Source organism: Rissa tridactyla, chromosome 3 (assembly GCF_028500815.1).
Source record: "Rissa tridactyla isolate bRisTri1 chromosome 3, bRisTri1.patW.cur.20221130, whole genome shotgun sequence".
Lineage (NCBI taxonomy): Eukaryota > Metazoa > Chordata > Aves > Charadriiformes > Laridae > Rissa > Rissa tridactyla.
Window position 1 is genome coordinate 77,955,384 of NC_071468.1, and position 21,402 is coordinate 77,976,785.

Sequence of the window (21,402 nt, forward strand, 5' to 3'; positions counted from 1 at the left end):
CCAGAAAACCTGAGAGCCTACTCCAGTATCTGGCAGCAAGTACAACCAAAACCTTGCACCTTTTTATTTTGTCTACCTTTGGGTTCCTGCCTGTTACGCTGAATGTCTCTGTATGTCTAGTCGTGTTCTGTATGGCTCGTATTTATAGACAAATATACATTATCTAGATATGTAGCAAGATGGGACTTGATGAAGATACAGAATACCAGATATCTGTGTTTAAAGTGTATTTTCCAGTCCTTTGGTTGTTCTTATGTCTTTCGTTTAAATCTCATCTTGTCTATTAACCTCTGTTAACCCCTTTCCACAATTGCGGGCACTAGAATTAGTCAGGGTTCTCTAATAGCACTCACATCCCATTAAAAATACAGAGGGAAAACAGCGTCCTTGATACTGCCCCATACCTCTCTGTTGCTCAGCATGGGATCATGCTTTCTCTTTCAGCTGGTTGCACTGGAGACCTGGCTCAGCCGATGGTCCCCGGCAATACCCAATTTTTTATCAAAGATGATCGTCCCTGGAAGAGGGGCTCTTGGCCTGTGAGTCTGGCCTGCAGACTTTGTTTCTAGATGTTTGACTTCACATTTTTTGTATCTTTATGTTCAGTTTTGCAAATATCTCTAGTGTTGTGCCCTGTCCTCCCAATTGCTCCCCTTCCCTTCTTCAGATTACTTGCACATTTGGGTCAGTATCAGTTTTTACACCTCCATTTCACTGGTAAAAATGTTGCAGGATGAATAGCCACGTGAACCTGTTAGAAACCGACCTCTTCAGTGAGGCTTATAGGAACTGTGCTTGTAATTTTGAATCTGGTGTTCAGTGTTGATTCTTCTTTCGTCTGATTTTCTTACAATATTAGAATACCTTACATATGCCTGAAGTTATTATATCAGCGCTGTTACTTTAACAACCAAACTTGTAATATCACAAGGTCATCAAATTTATGGGGCAAAATTGGTCTTCTGTAAATCTGTGTTACTGGCATTAGTCGTCTCACCTACTTTTAAATACTGTTAATTGTCTTTCCTGTCAGGTATTCAATTATATTGACTAGAATTGTTGCCCAGCTGATGATCCAATATTTATTTATTTTAACTTCCTTTAAAAAGTCTTGGCACAATATTGTGTCTCTTTCCAAACTTCGGAACTTCTCTAATATTCAATTAGGGAGCTATTGAAAACTGGCATATTGTCTGATTTGTGGAACTCCTTGACCAACTCCTTTTGATATTTGGACACAATTTTTCAGGATTAGAATTTTTAAAAAATACTTTTATTTTGTTTACATTTAACTAGTCATCATCCTTCTCAGTTACAGATCAAATTAAAAGCTTCTTAGCAGCCTCCGATTTAACTATAGCATCCGGTGTTTTTGCAAATTGAAACTCAGCAAGGAACTTTTCCTAAATAAAAGGTGCAAAAATGTTCTAAAACCAAGCTAGAAAATGGAGTTGTAAGTCAAATGATGTTATCTAATTAGAAGATACAACGAGAATATTTGGATAATCCCACAGAGAGATAATAAGTCTCCAGAAGTCCTGTACTTTCAAAGTCAGCTGGTTGAAATCTGCTTGTATATCCTTGAAAAGACTTAATTAAAAAGCCTTATATTTCAGAAATGTCTCCATCAGGTTAGCGGATATACAAAATGCCCAACTTGCTTAATGACAAACGTGGATCAAGGCAGAGAGATTCTTTGCTCTCAGACAGCCTTTCCAATGAGAAAGAGAGAGAAGTGCCAGCAGGAGGGAAGGGTGGAAGAGGTTGCACTTGATTTTAGAAGCTGGAGTGTTGCCTGCTTGGGAGGGAGAGGACTCCTGAGGTTCCTATCCAGCCACAATGGGCAGGCGTGAGAGGAGCTTAGGAAATACTCCAACCTCCTGGCTGACTTCACACTGAGAAATGGGTGACGTGAACGACTAGGCTTGCCTGAGGACCTGTGATGCACATCCCAAAGGTAAGCAACAGTGTGGACTCTCTGATGGCTAACAAGGGTTGAGGATGTGCTGCAGCTCCCATCGAACCTGGGGTGGTTCCTCATTGCCTTGCAGCATCACTTTTGATGAAGTCAGTAGGAGCCTAATACCTCGTATCTTTCTGTCAGGCACGGGTAGAATTGGTCAATATGTCCAAAGTTATCTGGGGCAAGAGGGGAAAAGGGCTGATTGACAGGAGGAGTCTAATTTCCTGATTTCTGAATTTCTCTATAAAACCATTTTTATTACAAAAGCAAATTTACCTTAGGCTGCAGAAATTTTAGTTGTCTAGTATGCTGTTACTAGGTAGAAAATGCAAAACTACTCTGTAAAACAAGGCTTTTAGTAAGTTCTCTCCTTTGTTTCCTGATCTAGGTGAGGAAACGTCATATGGAGAAGAGAGTGAGCTGTAAAGGATGCTCTGTCTCTCTGCCTCGCCACCTATTTATCCCCCTATGCTATACACCTGACCTGCAAGAAGCACATCTGAGGGCTTGGAAAAGAGACATGCAGTGTGACATACTTCCCCTCCAAGTGCTGCATGATTTCGTTTTTACATAGGCTCATTTACCAGCATGGCTACGTGGCAGCAGCACGGTTCCCACTCTGCTGATCCAAAGAACTGCAGGCTGCAACGTACCCTGAGGGCTTCTCGGTGCTCGCAATACCATCATTCACCTTTCCTTTCCATGTAGCTCACAGAACTGTTGCTTGTTGCTCTGTGTGTTTATTCCACATTCCTGTAATTCTTAATCAAAAGCATTAACGATGGAACGATTTCCTGTTTGTACCCTTATTTATATCATTACCTGGACCTGAAAATAGACCTGCACTGACCCTTTTTCAGTAAAGCAGAACTTTTTATTGATAAAGATTCCTGGAAGTGTGTAGCTCTGTCTGTCTGTAAACACTTTTGGCACTTGTTGATGTTTATGCTCTAGCACTCTGTCCTGAAATGCTCTTGGTGAGGTGGGTTGGTCGCTAAGTGGGGGAGTTGGTTTTACTGATCGAAAGCTAATCTACCACCTGCAAGATTTCAGGAAAAATGTTGTTCTGCAGGGCCACAAATCTGTTACAGTCTCTTTTTTAGGACCTGTTTGCATCCCCAAAAATATGAAAAGAAAACGGAGTTCAGATCACAGTAATGGCAGTCCCAAACACCCTCATGAAGATAAGCTGACTTGCTGACTTACTCTATTTTTCAGCAAAAATGTTTATCTAGGTTTATTTTTTCAACTATATTGAAACTCTGATTTGCAAGATACCTCAGTGAAGCCATTACAAAAATCCTGTGACCAAACACAAGCCACCCTCTGTCCAGGCACACTGTTAAAATGACAGCAGGGTCACCTGGACACCTCTTTAAAGGCGGTGAACTGGTGTGAATTACCAATACTGGGTGCGGATGTTCTCTCTCCAGCTGTGGAGACCATCACAGAAAAGAGGGGTCTGAAGAGACCCTCCCCAAGGGCTGTGCCCCTCTGAGGGCTGAGCCCAAACCCGCTGCCGCCCTGTGCCTGCCACAGACACTGCTGCCTGGGAATAACATCACCTTCGGTCACATCTTCATCTTCATTGCATCTCGAGCGCTACTGAAGTTCATATGCAAACGGCCAAATTAGTTAAGCAAGAGCCCCATTAAAAATATTTTCTTACTCTCTGTATGACTTTTTTAAGTGAAAGTGACATTTCTTTTTATTTCAATGAAACTGTTTCACTTAAACCTTCGGGTACTTTGCTCCCAATTTACTAAGACTTCTGCATACGCCTGATGTCTTCTTGCAAGCATAACTTTTTCAAAGTCGTAGAAGTCAGCTTAGTTACCATCAAAGCAGTAAAATCCAGTACTTCATATTTCCTGTTAAGGCTTTATTAAGTCATTAATTGTGCTAGTGCCGGCAGGGTATCCTTGCAAATTTAAAGAACAAAGGCAGTTATTTTGTAATATGCACATTCCAGGACATTTAAATTATTGACCAGGTATGTAAATAATTGATGGCTCACAAACGTATCAGTGTAAGAGCCCTGGAAAGCTTTGCATTCATTTGCCAGGGAGATGGTGGGGTCAGGACTTGTGTGGTGAATAATGATTCATTCTTTCCTTCCCGACTCGAATGCCATTATCCTGCTCAGCTGCGTGAACAACGCACTTAGGCTCGAACCAAGGAATAAACCCTTGACGCATGCAGTAAGTACGAGGAACATTGTGTAAAGGTGCCTTTTAGTGATAAACACGTGAGTCTGTTTTCATTCCTGTCCTGGCCCCAAGCTAAGGTGGCCTCAGAAATGAGGAAGCCCTGTGAATTTCTCAAAGTACAAGCTGGCAAAAAGAAAACACCTGTGTCTATTAATGAAAACTGACCCCTACATGTCACCGTCTCGCTGCCACCGCTCTGTGCCGTGCCTCCCGTGGAGCTGCCAGCTCTGCCTCAGCGCAGCCATCACAGGCAGGACCCCACTATGAGCAGTGCCACAGCTGCTCGGGATGGCACTGAGATATCAGCTCCCGGGACAGGGTGTGGGAACATGGCCCATTTCCAGCCTGTGTGGAGTGTGGGAACAAAGGTGTTTTGGGAGGTGGATTACAAAGAGTGGCACGGTCACCATTTGCTTGCTGTAATGCTGGGCTCTCCCTGCCGAGGGACACCAAACCATCGGTGGCATGGGAGCAAGTGGCGGTCCTTAGGCAGTGCCCTGTGCTGGCAGGCTGAGTTCCCATCCCCACATCATGGCCTTGGCACAGGGCTGCGTGCATGGCTGCTGTTTAGGTCTCCTTTGGAGCCAGCCAAGGGAGGAACTCAGCTGTGATCCAGCCAGCTCCCAGGGTGGTCCCTCCTGAGGTTTGGAGGGATGTGGTGCGGGAAGCAGTGTCAATGAGCTATGGATCCACAGCACCATACATGAGCAAAACCCACTCTGCACAATTTAAAAATACCCAAATATTTATGAAGTTGACCAACAGGACGTAATATCTGAAAGCATATCCAAATATCCAAAAAATATACAAATCTCCCTCACTTGAGAGGCAAAAGCCCTCTGTCCAGCCTTGGGAGCGGAGAATTCATGCCTTTTCCTAATAGCTTAAAGTTGCTGTTGAAGCCATGCTCACATAAATATTGAAACATTTTTTTTAATTCAGTTTAAGTCATCAGTCTTTGAGGCTGACGCTTCTCCTCACCTGGCTTTTGCCACAGGCTTGCTGACCCTTTTTTCATATACCTGATGCCTGGGACAGAAGAAGGGGGACACTGAAACATGAGAGGTGAGGGTTGACCTAAAAATAGAGGTGCTAGAGCATGACGAAAGGTGACCTGAGCTCACTATGGGCAGTGGGGTGTTCCAGCAGAGGGTGAGAAGAGCGAGGAAAGGCCAGTGGGAAATCCAGAGGAGAGAACATCAAATGAGTTTAGAAACCCTTCATTAGGAGAAAGATATAGTGTGTCCTTCCTCGCCAAATGAGAAAAAGGAACAATTTAAAAGTCAGAAATAGTGTGGGAAAGTGAAGTGTAAAGAAAGACCCTGAGAGTGGTGGAAGGACCTGAGGGGACCTGCAGCTGCAGCAGCCTGGGCCAGTGCTCACCCAGGGTGAAGGATCCTCACCATGCACCTTCCTCATGGCTCAGATTTTCTCAACACAAGTTATTCTCCTCTTAACTGTCTCCAGATTGGCCTTCCCCTTGTCCTTCGACTGCAACATCCCAAAGTGGCCTTAATGTAGCACCTCAGAGCTAAAAAGAATGAAATTGTGCCTCTTGTCTCTCACAAATGGTATCCCTCTCTGTGTGCTCCAGGCTTACACGTCTTCATGTTACTGATAAATGAGAAAGTCTGGACCCATTTTACCCCTCAGGTCTCTTGCCAGTCAGGTGCTACAAATTGTGTACTTGATTTTTTTTCTCCTTCTGCAGTGTAGCGTTAGCGCTCGTCTTTGCTGAATTTCTTCATAGCGATTTCGCACCCCCCCTCTGAGTTATTACTTTTAGCTCTAACCCTGTCCTCCAAAACATTTACAACTTAGAGTTTGGTGGCATCTGCTCTGTGTACCACCATTCACTTCTTAATGGGAATATGGCGCAAAGGAGAGCAGATACCACCAGGTCTCCACCTGGCAGTCTCTCTCCCCATTTGACAGGGACTCATGAGTAACCCCTGTGCTAAAAGCACATTTTCAACTCCTTGTGCCCATGCCTAAGGCTGGTTACAGCTAGACTGCGTTTCTAAAGCTTGTTTATGAGTACGTCATGTGAGACTGTTGTAAGTCATGTATATAGCTTTCTCCTTAGTCCACAAGGCCGGTTACCTTGTCAGAAAAGGACACTAGATTTGTCTGGCATAAGTTTTTGACAAAACCAAACTATTTGGGCTGTTTGTTTAATCCCTTTGTCATCTTCTGGGTACACGTGGACTGATTGTTCCCTTGTTTTCCTGGGACCCTGGTCAACTTGTTCTGTAATTCCCACATCTTCCTTCATATCGAATTTGCCTTCTGCACACTTCTTCCTTCTTCCACGCAATATAGAAAATAGTCAGTAGCGATTCAGAGGTTTTGCTGGCACGTCATTATTATAATTACATTCTCCCATGCATGCACACCCCCCCACCTGGGGAAGGGCAGGGTGACATCTCAGCCAGGGTCTCGTGAGAGCTTCGGCAGTTGCCAGATCTTCCCCTGCTCTGGGAAGGCCAGCAGTTGCTTGGAGCAAGTAATCCAGTTATAGATAAGAAATAACCCCAGGCAGGTGGATGTGAGAAATGGGGAGGGGAGAATTAGGCCTCTTAATGACGGCAGTGTTTTTGACAAACTGATGATAACAGGGTATATAAGAACACCATTTAAAAAAACTGCTATTGTGAGAAGGAGGTTCTTTCTGGTGGTCTTTTTTTTTGCTAACAGCTGTTTGCAGGCACAACATGCAAAGTATGACTTAAACCTTCCTTTCCGGAGATGTTTAGTTTTGGACGATCCTGAATCTCTCTGTTCTTCAGGGAGTTATTTTCTCAGTCCCGGTTACAGATGATATCCAGAAATTCCTCAAAGTCAGGGAAATTGATGGCATTTGTGTTTCCTCTGGGCCTCTGATTCCTCCTAGACCTAGGGATTCAGCTGGGGGCAGACATGACGGGGGGGGGGTAAGATAATAATTTACTTAAAATATTTAAAGAGACTGAGTTAATAAGCAAATGTAAAGCTAGCTAGCTCTCCTATGTTTCTGAAGATCGGTTCTTAATCTGAAGGGCTCTAATATATATATCCTGCATATTTTCAGAGAAACAGAAAATAGATGTCACCTAATGTGTGTTATCTGAACAACAGCTTGCTAAGTTTAAGGTAGTCACCCTAAGCTTTATTTACATCAGTGGAGAGAAACAGGCCCCTCTAGAAGGTAATTCATCAGACCCGCTTTATTTACATCTCTTTATGAGTCATTCTCTTGAGGTACCTGTAGCCCTCGACCGAGTATAAGTGGAGCCCAGGATGACGTGGATAACTTCAAGACGTCCATCTTAGATAAGAGAACTGTTCATCAAGCATGCCTGAACTTGTTTTAAGAAATACTAAGAGGTTTTGGGTTATTTCAGTCTTTGATTTTAAAAAATACAGTACCAGCACTAATAGAAGACCCATAGAAAGCAAGTTAATACACTTTAGCTGGAGAATATTGAGACCAGGAGGATTCAGAAATATTCAAATTTCATTATTCCGAAAGGCAAACTAATTACCATCACCAATTTTAAGTTACAAAGGTTTAAGCAAATGCAAAAGTATTCAAAGATCAGCCATTTATGCTTTGCATTCAGTACAGAAGTAGCTGAACATTTGTTTTCCTAATCTTAAATGCCTACTTCATTGTCATATGTTGTTTGACATTCAGGAAATAACACGATGTTTTAATCAACAGTGTAGGATTGCATTAAAACTTGATGGCCCATGGCTTAATGGCAAAACTGAGTAATTAAATCTATGGCACAACAGTTGGAGGCAAGTTCTGGTAAGACTTCTGCAAACAAGGGAACTTCCAGGACTTACCTACCCATGTCCAGGGACACAGAGGTGGAGGCACCACTTGTATTGCTTTCCCCTGTCTTGGGCTGTGTAGTGAGCCCACCAGTAACTAGAACATCAAATAGTCATGCACAATGTAGCTCAGCACTCTTTCTGAGGTGCAGCCCATGGTGACGACAGTAATGAGACCATTGCCTCGTTTGCCAGACACGCTACCCGTTGGGCTGGTAGCCCTGTAATTGGAATAAATAGTGAGAATACCGTTATTGCTAAATATCAAAGCTGCTTCTGGTGCAAGCAGAGGAGGAAAACTCTGTCCTGACCAGACCCACATAGATATCATGTCTCTCTGACAAGTTAATGGGAGGATTTTGATTACAACCAAGAAGAAAATCCATACTGAAACAGCCTGGTATGAGATAGGTTTCCTGTTGTCCCCTGGAGACCTCTTCCTCCTCTCTCACTGTCAGAGGTCATCTTATATGTCTGGTATGAAAGATGCCTTAAACTTTAGCTTTGCTGTCTTATCCAATATAAAGCAATTTTAAAACTTGTGTCTGGGGTGTCTCTTTTGTAACATCTTCTGGCCATACATAATAAAGTAAAAAAAAGTTCTGGTGCCTTAGAAGAACATTGCCTTCCTAGAAACATTTGTCATCCACATGCTCACACCCTGCAGGTCTCTTGGGTTTGCCTATGGTACGTAGTGGCTAGAAAAGAGAGTGTCATGGGAAGGAAGAGGATGACACTATTTTCTCTCTGCCGGCTCTGCTTTTTGTAATGCTATCATCTCGTAGGTTTGGAAGCGTTTGAAAAGGAAAACTTTGAAACAAATGCCCATGTGGCAAAGTTCTTCGAAGGAGTCGGGGAGTGAGATGGCATAAACAGGGGTCTGTGGGGACAGTGTGTCACAGAGCTGTGAAACTGCACTGGTGATGCCCTGAACGATGCCTTGCACATCTCTGGGGCTGCATTTCCACCAGCAGATAGAACAGAGCGCTTAGAGCTCTTCCTTTGTGAAATGTAATCGTATTAGAGAGCTAATAGAAAAGTGCTCTCCGTAGTGTTTTTAATCCCCCTATAGAATTCAACATATATTCATTTTGCTTCTGAAAAATGGATTTTAAAACCCATAAAGATAAGACATGCTTATGGTTTGTAGCACAGCGGCTGTAACTTCCTGTGGGTTCTATCCCTCTTCCATAGGGCATTTCCTCAGGGCAGTTTCTGAGGGATTTCACTCATTTATCTTTGTTTTCCTAATTATTTGGACTTGGGTATGGATCTCAGGGATCATTAAAGAAAAAAGTAAAATCCTGAGTGAAGTGTGCTTTGTTCATACAGTGTTTGCTTCCAGTCATACATTCCTCATATAGACTGGATTAAGTTTTTGGGTTTTTTAAAAGGAATAATGTGATCGCAGTAGCAGTACAATGGCAGGCAAAAGGAAACGTGCAATCCATATCCCTTTTGTTGTTCAGTGTAGAATGATCAGTATCCTCATAGATAAGCTTAGGAAGTGTGGGTTAGATGAATTGACAGTGGGGTGGATTCAAAACTGGCTGAAAGATAGAGCTCAGAGGGTCATGATTAGGGGCACAGTCTAGTTGGAGGTCAGTGACGAGTGGTGTTCCCCAGGGGTCAGTACTGGGTCCAGTCCTCTTCAATATATTCATCAATGACTTGGACGAGGGGATAGAGTGCACCCTCAGCAAGTTCGCCGATGACACAAAGCTGGGGGGGGTGGCTGACACACCAGAAGGCTGTGCCGCTGTACAGAGAGACCTGGACAGGTTGGAGAGTTGGGCAGAGAGGAACCTTATGAAATTCAACAAGGGCAAGTGTAGGGTGCTGCACCTGGGGAGGAACAACCCCATGCACCAGTACAGGTTGGGGGCTGACCTGCTGGAGAGCAGCTCAGCTGAAAGAGACCTGGGAGTCCTGGTGGACAACAGGATGACCATGAGCCAGCAATGTGCCCTTGTGGCCAAGAAGGCCAATGGCATCCCGGGGTGCATCAAGAAGAGTGTGGCCAGCAGGTTGAGGGAGGTCATCCTCCCCCTCTACTCTGCCTTGGTGAGGCCGCATCTGGAGTACTGTGTCCAGTTCTGGGCTCCCCGGTTCAAGAAGGACAGGGAACTGCTGGAGAGGGTACAGCAAAGGGCTACCAAGATGATTAGGGGACTGGAACACCTCTCTTATGGAGAAAGACTGAGGGATTTGGGTCTCCTCAGTCTGGAAAAAAGATGGCTGAGGGGGGACCTTATCAACACTTATAAATACTTAAAGGGTGGGTGTCAGGAGGATGGGGTCAGGCTCTTTTCAGTGGTGCCCAGTGACAGGACAAGAGGTAACGGGCACAGACTTGAGCATAGGAAGTTCCACCTAAACATGGGGAGGAACTTCTTTCCTTTGAGGGTGGCAGAGCCCTGGCACAGGCTGCCCAGAGAGGTGGTGGAGTCTCCAACTCTGGAGACATTCCAAACCCACCTGGACGCGTTCCTGTGCAACCTGCTCTGGGTGACCCTGCTCTGGCAGGGGGGTTGGACTAGATGATCTCCAGAGGTCCCTTCCAACCCCTACCATTCTGTGATTCTGCGATTAAGAGCAGAGGAGCTGGTATTTATCACTGCACCTAAACCTGACCCTGTGGTACTTGGTCTGGGGATCACACTTCCTGAAAATCTTCTTTAAGATATTGTTCTTCATCCAGGGATAAATTAAATGGATTTAGGTCTTATATGGTACTTCTCATCTGTCTTGTAAAAATGGTATTTTTCTACATTACAGCATAATAACTATTCTAAGCAGTAATGCTCTTATTCCTACTTACTTTTTTCTTTGTAGGGTGTACCTTTGCCCTCTGTCTATCTGACTATTTCTGGTGGTTAATAAATAGCGAAGGGGGAATCACATCTCTGATCTTTATGGCCTTTCTTTTAGAGGCTCAGCCCTGAACACGGGGTCCTAGAATCCCTCAGAAAATTGCCTTACTTGTCGTTCTCTTCACATGTGCACTAGAGATACTCCACAGTCAGTCTTCAATGTCTGTTATTTCATATGAGCTGCACAGAAGAGATAAAGTAATTATGCACTGAAATCTAAAGCGCAGTTCACCTCATCAGTCTGTAGCAGCAGAGGTGAGAAGAAGCCCACACTTGCCTGAATAAAAACATTGCCCTGGCTCTAATAGCATTTGTTTGTTCATTCATGTTGCTCCTTGTACAGAAATATCATCCAGGAAAGAAAAAACTGATTTAGAAGACAAAAATAAATGCATTTACCTAACAGCTAACTGGATGTATTCCAGTACTTGCTGAACCCCCTGTGGAGCAATTCTTATTGATTTGTAATGGAACCTATCAAAAGACCTTTTTCAACTGTAGATGTTGAGCTGTCTGTGAGACTGAAACTGGTGAACCATATTGTGCTCTGTTCCTGGAAACTTTTCTGCTCCAGAGATCAAACAAAAAATTAAAGTATTTTGTTATTTTCCTGTCCTTTTCATATGCCGGTATCTCTTAGCTCAAATCACTTAGATGCTTCTCAAGTGAAGTTGGCAAAGGCTTCAGAGTGGGAGAAGTTATTTACTTTCATGTGCAGGTTTGCTACCAGTCGGTGTTCCAAAAAATAGCCATGCTAATTATAGGCTGAGATAAGGTCTACATAGTCTGGTTTAAGTTAATCATAAACTGGGTTCTACTGGGTTGATTTCTGACTTTCACAACACTATATAAAAAAAAACCAACCAAACAAACCTGAACAAAAAACAGCCCCCCAAGCCCCAAATCTCTTTTGTAATTCAGACCAACCTTTCAACAGGAAAGGATTTAAGATCCTCGTACTGAGAGCGGCTGTACCACCGACTACTTCTGTGCATACAAAACTGCAGTCAGCTTTTGCCTAATGATCTCAGAAGGCTGTCTTATAATGGCCTGATAGCATCAATTTTTGCTCTGAGACCATTGAGATGTCCATACTGGTAAGTAAACAGATTCCAGGAAAGGCAACTCCTCCTCCCCGTGGTAATATTTGGAGAGGTATTCAACCAAGAATGGGAAAAACACACTGAAAGCATTGATTGATAGAAGAATATTGAATGATCTAATTGAGAGAGAGAGAGTGAGCGGTAAAGCTGATGTAACAGAAATGATGGGAATAAACACGACTGAAAATACTTGAAATTTATGGTGTTCTCACATGTTTTTTTATATAGTCTAGAGCATCACGATTTACATTCAAACAGCCTGGTAGGTTTAAATTTTAAATGAAGCTGGCTTAGAAGTATGAATAAGGCCATTAAGTATTGCCTTAATAACCTTTTATTGCATGAAACAACTTCTATAATTGCAGAGGGGAAAAGAACTTCAAGGATTTGCATTTGAGTAATTGATGGGCAATTTACGATGTTTGTTTTCTATTTTCTGGGGAGGAATGAAAGGGCTCTAATTCTGTTGTTGACATCTGTTTTTCTCTAGTGGGATTTTCAGAATCCAGTCCCATTGATCTGGAACAGCGTGCAGAGAAGTAGCCAGCCAGTTTGAACTTTGGAAGAGGGAGGTCACAGAATTTCATAGGATGAAAAGTTTGGCTCTAGTTCGGGCAAAGTAGTTTGTGCACACTTACTGCTGCTCTGTAGGGTTGTCAGCTCCACCAGTCTTACTGGAGGTGCGTCTTGCACTTGATTCTAAGGCTGCAACAACCCGGCCACAAACCCTGAATACCAGATATTCCCCGGGAATTAGAAAATGGGAAATAGGACTGAGAAAGAGCTCTTTGGAAAAACATGCTGCAATATCGGTCCTTTACATGGGGAAATACACAGTCCCGCTGGTAAGTGTGGCTGCTGAATCAGAGCGAGTACCACACAGAATAGGCGGGTCAGATTGATTGGCATCATCCAGGCGTTGCAAAGGGGCATTCAAATGCAGCAACAAAGATTAAAAGTTTGCAGTGAATCGGAATCTCAGTTGACCTGAGTTATGCTAGAAGTTTGACTTGATCTTTGTAATGCTGGCTTTAAAAATCTCTTGACAGTTTTCACTTTCCACTCCAGGTTCCTTCAGGTCAAGGCTAAGTGGTGTTTTACTGGTGCTGCCCGCACAGTCTTTGTTTGTGGATAAATATTATGAGTGTTCTTAGCCTGGCAGTTTTCACAAGCAGTAAATAGTTCTCAATGCTTTAATTGATTTTGGCCAACAAACGAGGAAAGCTGAAAAGAAACTAGAAGCATGAGACAGTGAAAGACGGAAGTACCAGTATTTAGATTTCCCTAATGCAGATTAATTTCTTAGCAAAAATACTTTGGTTGAATAGGAGCTTGAAATAATCCAATATGGAAGTGGCAGAAGGTGAAGAACCCCTAATGAAAGGCACCTACAGTGATATAAATGATATTTGGTAAGGCACAAAGAAACTTCAAATTCCTCTGACATGTCTAAGTGTCAGAAGCCTGTGAGCTTACTTTTATTAATAACGCATTGTGCTTTCTAAAGGAGCTCATAAATCAATTAACTGTGATGCACGGCCTCTTGTTTATGCAAGTAAAGAACTGAAGATTTTAACTATGACACCAATTTTTGAAGGCTTTTCAGAGGAGACCGGGAAAACTACAGGTAAATACTTCTGCTGTGTCTACCAGGCAAATCACTAGGAACTGCACTAAAGAAAAGTTAGTGTACACGTAGGTAAATACGATATACAGGGGAACAGCAAACACTGCAAAAGCTTATTCCTCAGAAATATATCCAATTTTTTTTTCTGAAAAATTTAGCAGGGACGTTGATACAGGAGATCCAGCTGCTTAGACTACCAACAGGCATGCAACAAGGCTTTAAACTAGGCTGCTGTGGGCATTCATTCTTGCAGATATATAACTAGCTAAACGAAGAGGGAAGAGAAGTTAGGAGTCTTTGATAATTTTCACACTGAATGTCAACCTGTGGAGACTTATATAGCTTTATGTGGGGTGGAATGACCGAAGGTCAGTGAAGGGTCTGAACAGGCAAAGTGACCAAACTAGCAGTAAGATAGACAGGATAGTAGAGGTAAGGGCGAAATGTGAATGATCTCTTAATACTGTGATAAAACAGCAGGTGAAATTTGGCATAGATAAATATAAAGGGAGGGCAAAAAACACTTATAATTTTACAGTGTTGAAATCTGAGCTGCCCTTTTTCAGGCAGATGTGAGATATTGGGGCTATCGCAGACATTGCTAGGAAACTTTGGAAAGAGGAACCAAACGGATTTTTTTTTTATGTTGTTGCAGGCTGCTGTTGTGCTCCGACAGCCCTCTTCCGGCTCCCAGAAAAGGTATCATAGAAATGGGAAAGGCACAGAAGAGGGAGTGAAGGGCTGAAACCAAACAAGGAATGACTAAATAGCCATGGACTTTTCGGCCTGGAAACCAGATGTCTGAGGGAGGGTCTGGCAGATATCTGTAATATTGCTAGTGGGTATGAGGAAGAGGGCTAAGGAAAACTGCTTGTTGTATCTTGCAGCACAGTAGCTAGGAGTCCTCAAACAAAACTTGTGCACAGCATGGTCCAAACAAACTAAACAAGTAGTTTTTAGGAAACACGGAAATAAACTGCGGAACTTCTGACACAGGATGTTGTAGAAGTCAGACATTTAACATTTGTTCAAAATGCAGCTGGATAAATTCTGGGGGAAAAAAAAAATGCAAAGATGCCAGCTTTGACCCCAGAGGCCCTTGAGTGGGGGACTAGGGCATATACCAAGAAAGTAGCCAGGTGCAAATACTGCTGCTCTTGAGCACCAGTGTGGGCCAGTGATGGAGATGGAGCAATGGAGAATATGAAACTGTGGGCTCCCTCAGTATGACTGTTCTTCTGCTCTTCAGATAATGAAAATTGCAAAAACAACAAATGTGTTTTGCCACTGGTTCTCACTGGAGATTAGACATGATGGAAAACAAACTTCGGACACAAGAGTGCATCCAGACCATGTGAGCTCTAGTTATGACTTGCTGGGACTGGAGTCACCCCAGCAGACATTATACAGCGTGCTGTGAAAAAGATCATTTGCCTGTGACTGCCATGGCATTCTATTTGGCAAGTACTGCGCAGTGCATCGCTGGCACTGAAATTTTAATATATTCACTTTAAAGGTCCACTAGTTTTCACAGACTGAGCCTGAGAAAGCTCATCACTTTTTTTTCTCCCTGTTAAAGCTAAGAGTTTATAGCATGTAAATTCAGGTGATAAGTAGCTTCTGGGAAAGTTTACAAGGAGATAAGAGGTAAAGCTAAATAAAGAAACAGACTTTTAAATGGCTTTTGTTTTTCCTCTTACAATCTGTGGCAAATTTCCTTTTTATACCTTCAGGTGTGGAAGAATTAAAAATTCATCCATCCTTTGAAAAGATAACCCTAGACCTCTGTTTTACACTAAACCAATTTTGAGCTACAGCAAACCAATACTCAAGCTAGACTTCTTATTTACGTGCCACCATATCACATGTCTGAGGACTTCCTGCAGAGCAACCTACTATAGCCGACGTAATTGTTTCCAAGTTTCAGTCCCAAATGTGCATTTCCTTTCCAGCAGATGCTATCTAAGTGCCACAGAGGGAAGTTCAGCCTGCGCCCACTGTAGCCTGTGTTTGCCGGGGACTCCCTGCACACACAAGCTACACCAAGTTGAACTCTACATCCATACTACTCCTGATATGCAAACCAGCACATATAAAGCTTTCTTTGACACCTGTGTTTCTTGGAAGCCTTAACCATAGGTGTAATGCCAACTGGAAAAAAAAAACCAAACAACCATAACTGGAATTAAAGCCATATCCTGGGGAAAACTGCTGCCTTTCTCCTTTGGTGTCCCCATATACAGCCAAGCTTTGCTGCAGGAGTAGCACCCTGGGATTAAAATCCTGGTTCACAGGTAGGGCCACAATTTTAGTCGCTGTGGCAGATGGATCAGGTGTGTTATGTAGACCATTTCATAGCATCAATCATAGAATCATAGAACCATAGGGTTGGAAGGGACCTCTGGAGATCATCTAGTCCAACCCCCCTGCCAGAGCAGGGTCACCCAGAGCAGGTTGCACAGGAACGCGTCCAGGTGGGTTTGGAATGTCTCTAGAGTTGGAGACTCCACCACCTCTCTGGGCAGCCTGTGCCAGGGCTCTGCCACCCTCAAAGGAAAGAAGTTCCTCCTCATGTTTAGCTGGAACTTCCTATGCTCAAGTTTGTGCCCGTTACCTCTTGTCCTGTCGCTGGGCACCACTGAAAAGAGCCTGACCCCATCCTCCTGACACCCACCTTTTAAGTATTTATAAGTGTTGATAACTTTTTTCCAGATTTCTTTTTTCCAGACTGAAGAGACCCAAATCCCTCAGCCTTTCTTCATAAGAGAGATGTTTCAGTCCCCTAATCATCTTGGTAGCCCTTTGCTGTACCCTCTCCAGCAGTTCCCTGTCCTTCTTGAAGGATGTTTCTGCAGAGGTAAAGAGGAGGATGCTCGGTGCTGGATGGTGGGACTGGAGGTTGAGAAGGTACTCATCTTCTGGTTGGAGCGACAAGGAGAGGCAGTCCTCGTTAGGCGTCAAGTGCAGTTTTCCTTGTAAAAGCGAAAAGGTTTTCACTACGAATGTTTGCATAACTTCCAGCATTCCAGGAAGACTGAAAAAAAACAACTGAGAATGGGGGTTTTGAAACTTGATATAGAGCTGTTATCTGCAAATGATAGGCATAGGCTGTGTTGGAACAGCATCTTGTGTTACAGATACGCTTATGACATATTTTTGCCTTTTTTCCAGGGCTTCTCTCTTCTTCTTTAGTATTTTATATGAGACCATTGTTACCCTGAGGTGCCTGCTAAGATCCTATATATACACTCACGCGCACACATATATATAAAATTGTTTTATAAAGGAGCATAAGGGAAGAATTTTTGGTTGGTTAGGTTTTTTTTCCTTTCTCCCCCACATTTTAATGTAAAAAAGAAGCTGTGGCACACAGGTGGAAGAACTTGCACACAGTAAGAAATAGGAACAGGTCCAATTTTGCTCATTTCCCCCTACCTTGGCATCTTATCTGCTGACTTGCATTTGCTCTCACACAATAAACAGCATAGCTAATGCTAAATTTAGCTCTGTGCACCAAGGCTTACCAGGGACTGCTGCACTCTTCATACCCCCTTGCCACTTCACTCAAAGCTATGACCCATCTGTCATTTCCTAGAGGTCAGTTCTGGTATTTGCCATACAAAGGCTGACATATTCTCTTTGTTATTGACTTTCACAGTTGGATATTCATGGCTTTGGCACGTTATTCCAGTCACTTTCTGGATACCTGTTCAGGTAAAGTGAAGATGTCTTCTTCATTGTCATTGCCATCATCAGGACCAGTAAAGACACCAGACAGGGACAGAGCAGAAGATACTGTGGAACTGTGTCTTTTTCTTTTTCCTTTATGGTGCAGAAACACTTAACGATATTGGTTTTGCTCCATGTTGGACAATTCCTATCAAGCAATCTCTATGGAGTAACAGCAAATGCTTATTTAGGGAGTGTGACCCGTGTTGCAGCTGGTCAGAAGGATTGCATGCTGTGCACTGTGTATGACTGAAAATCTCTTCTGATGCCTCCCCGCCAATTGTTCCCCTACACATTTTAGTAATAAATAAGTCACAAACTGAGCACAGACATATTTTCCTGTCATTTCACTCCCCTCTGTTCATAGCAGTGCCACTCTGTATGCTTCACTCTGTGCCCTCCCATGACTGCAGAAGGTTTATTCTCAATAAAATATGCTCAAGCTAAAGCTAAAAGTCAATACATCATGGGTCTTAAAAAAAAAATCAGTAACATTAATGGAAGCAAATTGTTTCCACCACTTACCATCACTTCCTATGTTCTAAATCACATCTTAAGAACATACCATTGACGCTGCTCTTTTTTCAGTTCAGCATTGGCAGATGTCACTGGAATAAATGTCTTGACAAGCCATTGTCATAACTTTTTTTCCGCCTCCTTTATATAGTAACCGACTACAGAAATGCCAATTTTCTCACACACTGTGGCATATGTTTAGAATGCATTAGGTATTAAATTACTTTGAAATAGTTGATACAAACTATCTGGGACCTCTCCGATAACTCCTGAGGAAGCCAAACATAATATGCATGCACTTTTAAATTATCTATGAGCAGTTCTGTTCCGATTTCAAGGGTGAATGCTCAACTGTATTTCACTTCCAATGCATTTTTGTTTAAAGCTTGCATTTACATGTGAATGTAGTAGTACCTGAGGAAAAAATTATTGTTAGCCTTTCCACAAATTTGAAGACTTTCAGGTTTTATACTTCAAGTAAGAGAACAGAGCACAGAGCTAATTAAAATAACAACAACAATAACTTTTGAATTAATTTTAAAGTAGGATCTAAAGCTGTATAGTTTCAAAACCATATTCTCTTGAAAGCGAATGTGATTTCTAACTTTTAATGGCATTTTGCCACTTTGCCTCTAAGCACTGTTTTTTCTCTATCAACACCCAAAAGGCTTTAGTAAAAAAGCAGAAATGGAGAAACTGTCTCTGCAATCAGAGCTCTGCTTTCTAATCATGAATTGCCCCTAGGTCCATGAATAAAAGTTGATAAGACACTCTTGAATTTGAAAATGACACTACTTACTAAATTGTTTTCTTATTAAAATGAGACTTTAAAAGGACCTAGATGAATAGCTATGGTAAAACTTACAGTATAAAGCTGGATAAATACTTTTTACATGAAAGAAGCTCCTAACATGACAAAGGAATAGGACAAAGAAAAATATGAATAAGGGATCCAAAGCATCTCCCTGCAGAAATGGTCCCCACTGATGCAAGGGGGCCGGCTGTTGTGCTTATCCAAACATCTGTCAATAGAGACATTGCAGTGTAAGTGGTTAGGAAACTATCAAGTAATGATGTTCCTCAATATGACCGCCACAATATGTCTTAAAAAAAAGCTGTAGATGGCTGTTTCTCTGATTGATTATCCTCCAGGCAAGACCCTGGGAGACACATTATCAAAGCTACCCCTTGAATAAGCTGTAGATTAGCATGATTCAAGGGCAAGGGGAAGATTTGCAAACAGAGTTTCAGAGAAACCCCAAGAAAGGACCTGGAAATTGAAAAGAAAAGAAATGACAGGCTCAGGAAGCTGAGACTCTCTTCTGAGCTTGTATCTCGAATGCAATAAAATGGCAATTACTCATGTATAGCTGGTCTGATAGATACATAGAGAATAGTTAGGTAGGCTAAACATGTTTCTTTCATTTCTGTCTTTTAAAAGCTTTTGAACTGCCTTATCATCATCTACCTGGACTTGTGCAAAGCATTTGACACTGTCCCTCATTCCCCTTGTCTCTAAATAGGAGAGACGTGGATTTGGCGGATGGACCACTAGATGGATGGTCACACTTAAAGAGTTGCAGGCAACAGCTCGATGTCCAGAGACCAGTGACAAGCGGCATTCCTCAGGGGTTGGTGCTGGGACCAGTGCTGTTTAACATCTTTGATGGCAACATGCATAGTGGGATTGAGTGCACCCTCAGCAAGTTTGCTGACGACACCAAGCTGTTTGGAGTGGTAAACAAACTGGAGGGGAGGGATGCCAACCAGAGGGACCTGGACAGGCTTGAGAAGTGGGACCATGTGAACCTCATGAAGTTCAATCAAGCCAAGTGCAAGGTCCTGTATGTGGGTCAGGGCAATTCCAAGCACAAATAGAGGCTGGACGGACAATGGCTTGAGAGCAGCCCTGAGGAGAAGGACTTGGGGCTATTGGTGGATGAAAAGCTCAACATGAGCTGGGAATGTGCACTTGCAGCCCAGAACGCCAACTGTACCCTGGGCTACATCAAAAGAATTGTGTCCAGCAGGTCGAGGGAGGTGATTCTGCCTCTCCACTCTGTGTACACCCCACCCGTGTACTGTGTCCAGCTCTGGGGCCCCCAACATAAAAAGTACATGAACCTGTTGGCATGGGTCCAACTGAGGGCCATGAAGATGATCAGGGGGCTGGAGCACCTCTCCTATGAGGACAGGCTGAGAGAGTTGGGGTTGTTCAGCCTGGAGAAGAGAAGGCCCCAGGGAGATCTTCTAGCAGCCTTCCAGTACCTAAAGGGGGCCTACAAGAAAGATGGGGAGGGACTCTTTGTCAGGCAGTGGAACAATAGGACAAGGGATAATGGTTTTAAACTGAAAGAGGGTAGATTTAGATTAGATATCAGGAAGAAATTCTTTACTGTGAGAGTGGTGAGGCACTGGAATTTGTTGCCCACAGAAGTTGTGGATGCCCCATCCCTGGAAGTGTTCAAGGCCAGGCTGGGTGGGGCTTTGAGCAGCCTGGTCTAGCGGGAGGTGTCCCTGCCCATGGCAGGGGAGCTGGAACTAGATGATCTTTAAGGTCCCTTCCAACTCTAACCATTCTACGATTCTATGATTTTACAAGGGCATGTAGTGATAGGACAAGGGGTAATGGTTATAAACTGAAAGGGTAGATTTAGATTAGATATTAGGAAGAAATTCTTTCCTGTGAGGGTGGTGAGGCACTGGAACAGGTTACCTAGAGACGTTGTGGATGCCCCATCCCTGGAAGTGTTCAAGGCCAGGCTGGATGGGGCTTTGAGCAGCCTGGTGTAGTGGGAGGTGTCCCTGCCCGGGGCAGGAGGGCTGGAACTAGATGATCTTTAAGGTTCCTTCCAATCCAAACCATTCTACAATTATTTTTGCCTTCTGAAAATAAACATAAAAGCAATTGAAAGTCTTTATCGCAGCTTGTGCTAAAAGTGATTTTGGCATATTAGTTAACACCACATTATCCCATGGTTATCATGATAACCTCTGGACCCTGGTACCTCAGTGCTTTTCCCCAAAGCAGGGAAACTGAAAGAGGTTGCAGTTTCTGAAGATGTTGCCAAGCCTGTTTGAAAGTTGGTTGCATGGAGTTTTAGTTGAAGGTGTCTCTTCAGATGGCAATGTGAAACAAAGAGAATCTGCTGAACCCCAGGCAGATCTGTAATCAGGGCCTGCCTTAAATGTTATAATCAATGATGTGTTGTAAATAAATGTTTGGGAAATGCTGTCTTGGAGAATGTAATACCCTGCTACCTCAATACTTGCTCTAAATAGAAATGTTTGTTATCATGACCTGATTATGATAATTTATTTTCCATCTTATACAGAATAAAAGAGATAAGTGATTTGCTAACATGTATTGGGCACAAAGAAAAATACCAGTCACTCTAAATAACTAGTGTAACACCTTAGTGTACTTAGACCTAACTCTAAAGATATCTCACAGTTTTCATGATGTGGTAGATGATCTGGAGGATGCTTCACAGCAACTCTGTCCGAGTCCAGGCTCCATTTATAGAGGGGAAGCAGGGTTTCCCTCCATAGCCCAGACCTT

At 43.0% G+C, this 21,402-nt stretch overlaps 1 protein-coding gene across 4 annotated transcripts; it reads left to right on the forward strand.

Moving 5' to 3' along the window:
- Nucleotides 1-11,769: 11,769 nt before the first annotated feature.
- LOC128907952 (uncharacterized) lies at nucleotides 11,770-21,143 on the forward strand. 4 transcript variants are annotated; one of them, XM_054197378.1, is made up of 7 exons: nucleotides 11,770-12,813; nucleotides 13,297-13,380; nucleotides 13,476-13,595; nucleotides 14,251-14,294; nucleotides 16,308-16,502; nucleotides 17,254-17,309; nucleotides 19,364-21,143. In XM_054197378.1, the coding sequence occupies exons 2-7, from the start codon at nucleotides 13,371-13,373 to the stop codon at nucleotides 19,716-19,718; spliced, it is 780 nt and encodes a 259-aa protein (XP_054053353.1). In that variant the 5' UTR covers nucleotides 11,770-12,813; nucleotides 13,297-13,370; the 3' UTR covers nucleotides 19,719-21,143. The 4 variants fall into 4 exon arrangements, with proteins under 4 accessions (XP_054053353.1, XP_054053352.1, XP_054053354.1 ...); XM_054197377.1 differs by having other exon boundaries at nucleotides 11,770-11,962; nucleotides 13,037-13,380; XM_054197379.1 differs by having other exon boundaries at nucleotides 11,770-11,962.
- The last annotated feature ends 259 nt before the right edge of the window (nucleotides 21,144-21,402 follow it).

Bases quoted from the DNA above. Each gene is read 5' to 3' on its own strand.
- LOC128907952 (XM_054197378.1), top strand. The intron at 13,596-14,250 runs GTAAATACTTCT...ATGTTGTTGCAG, and splicing joins GGAGACCGGGAAAACTACAG to GCTGCTGTTGTGCTCCGACA. The intron at 14,295-16,307 runs GTATCATAGAAA...ACTTTTTTCCAG, and splicing joins TCTTCCGGCTCCCAGAAAAG to ATTTCTTTTTTCCAGACTGA.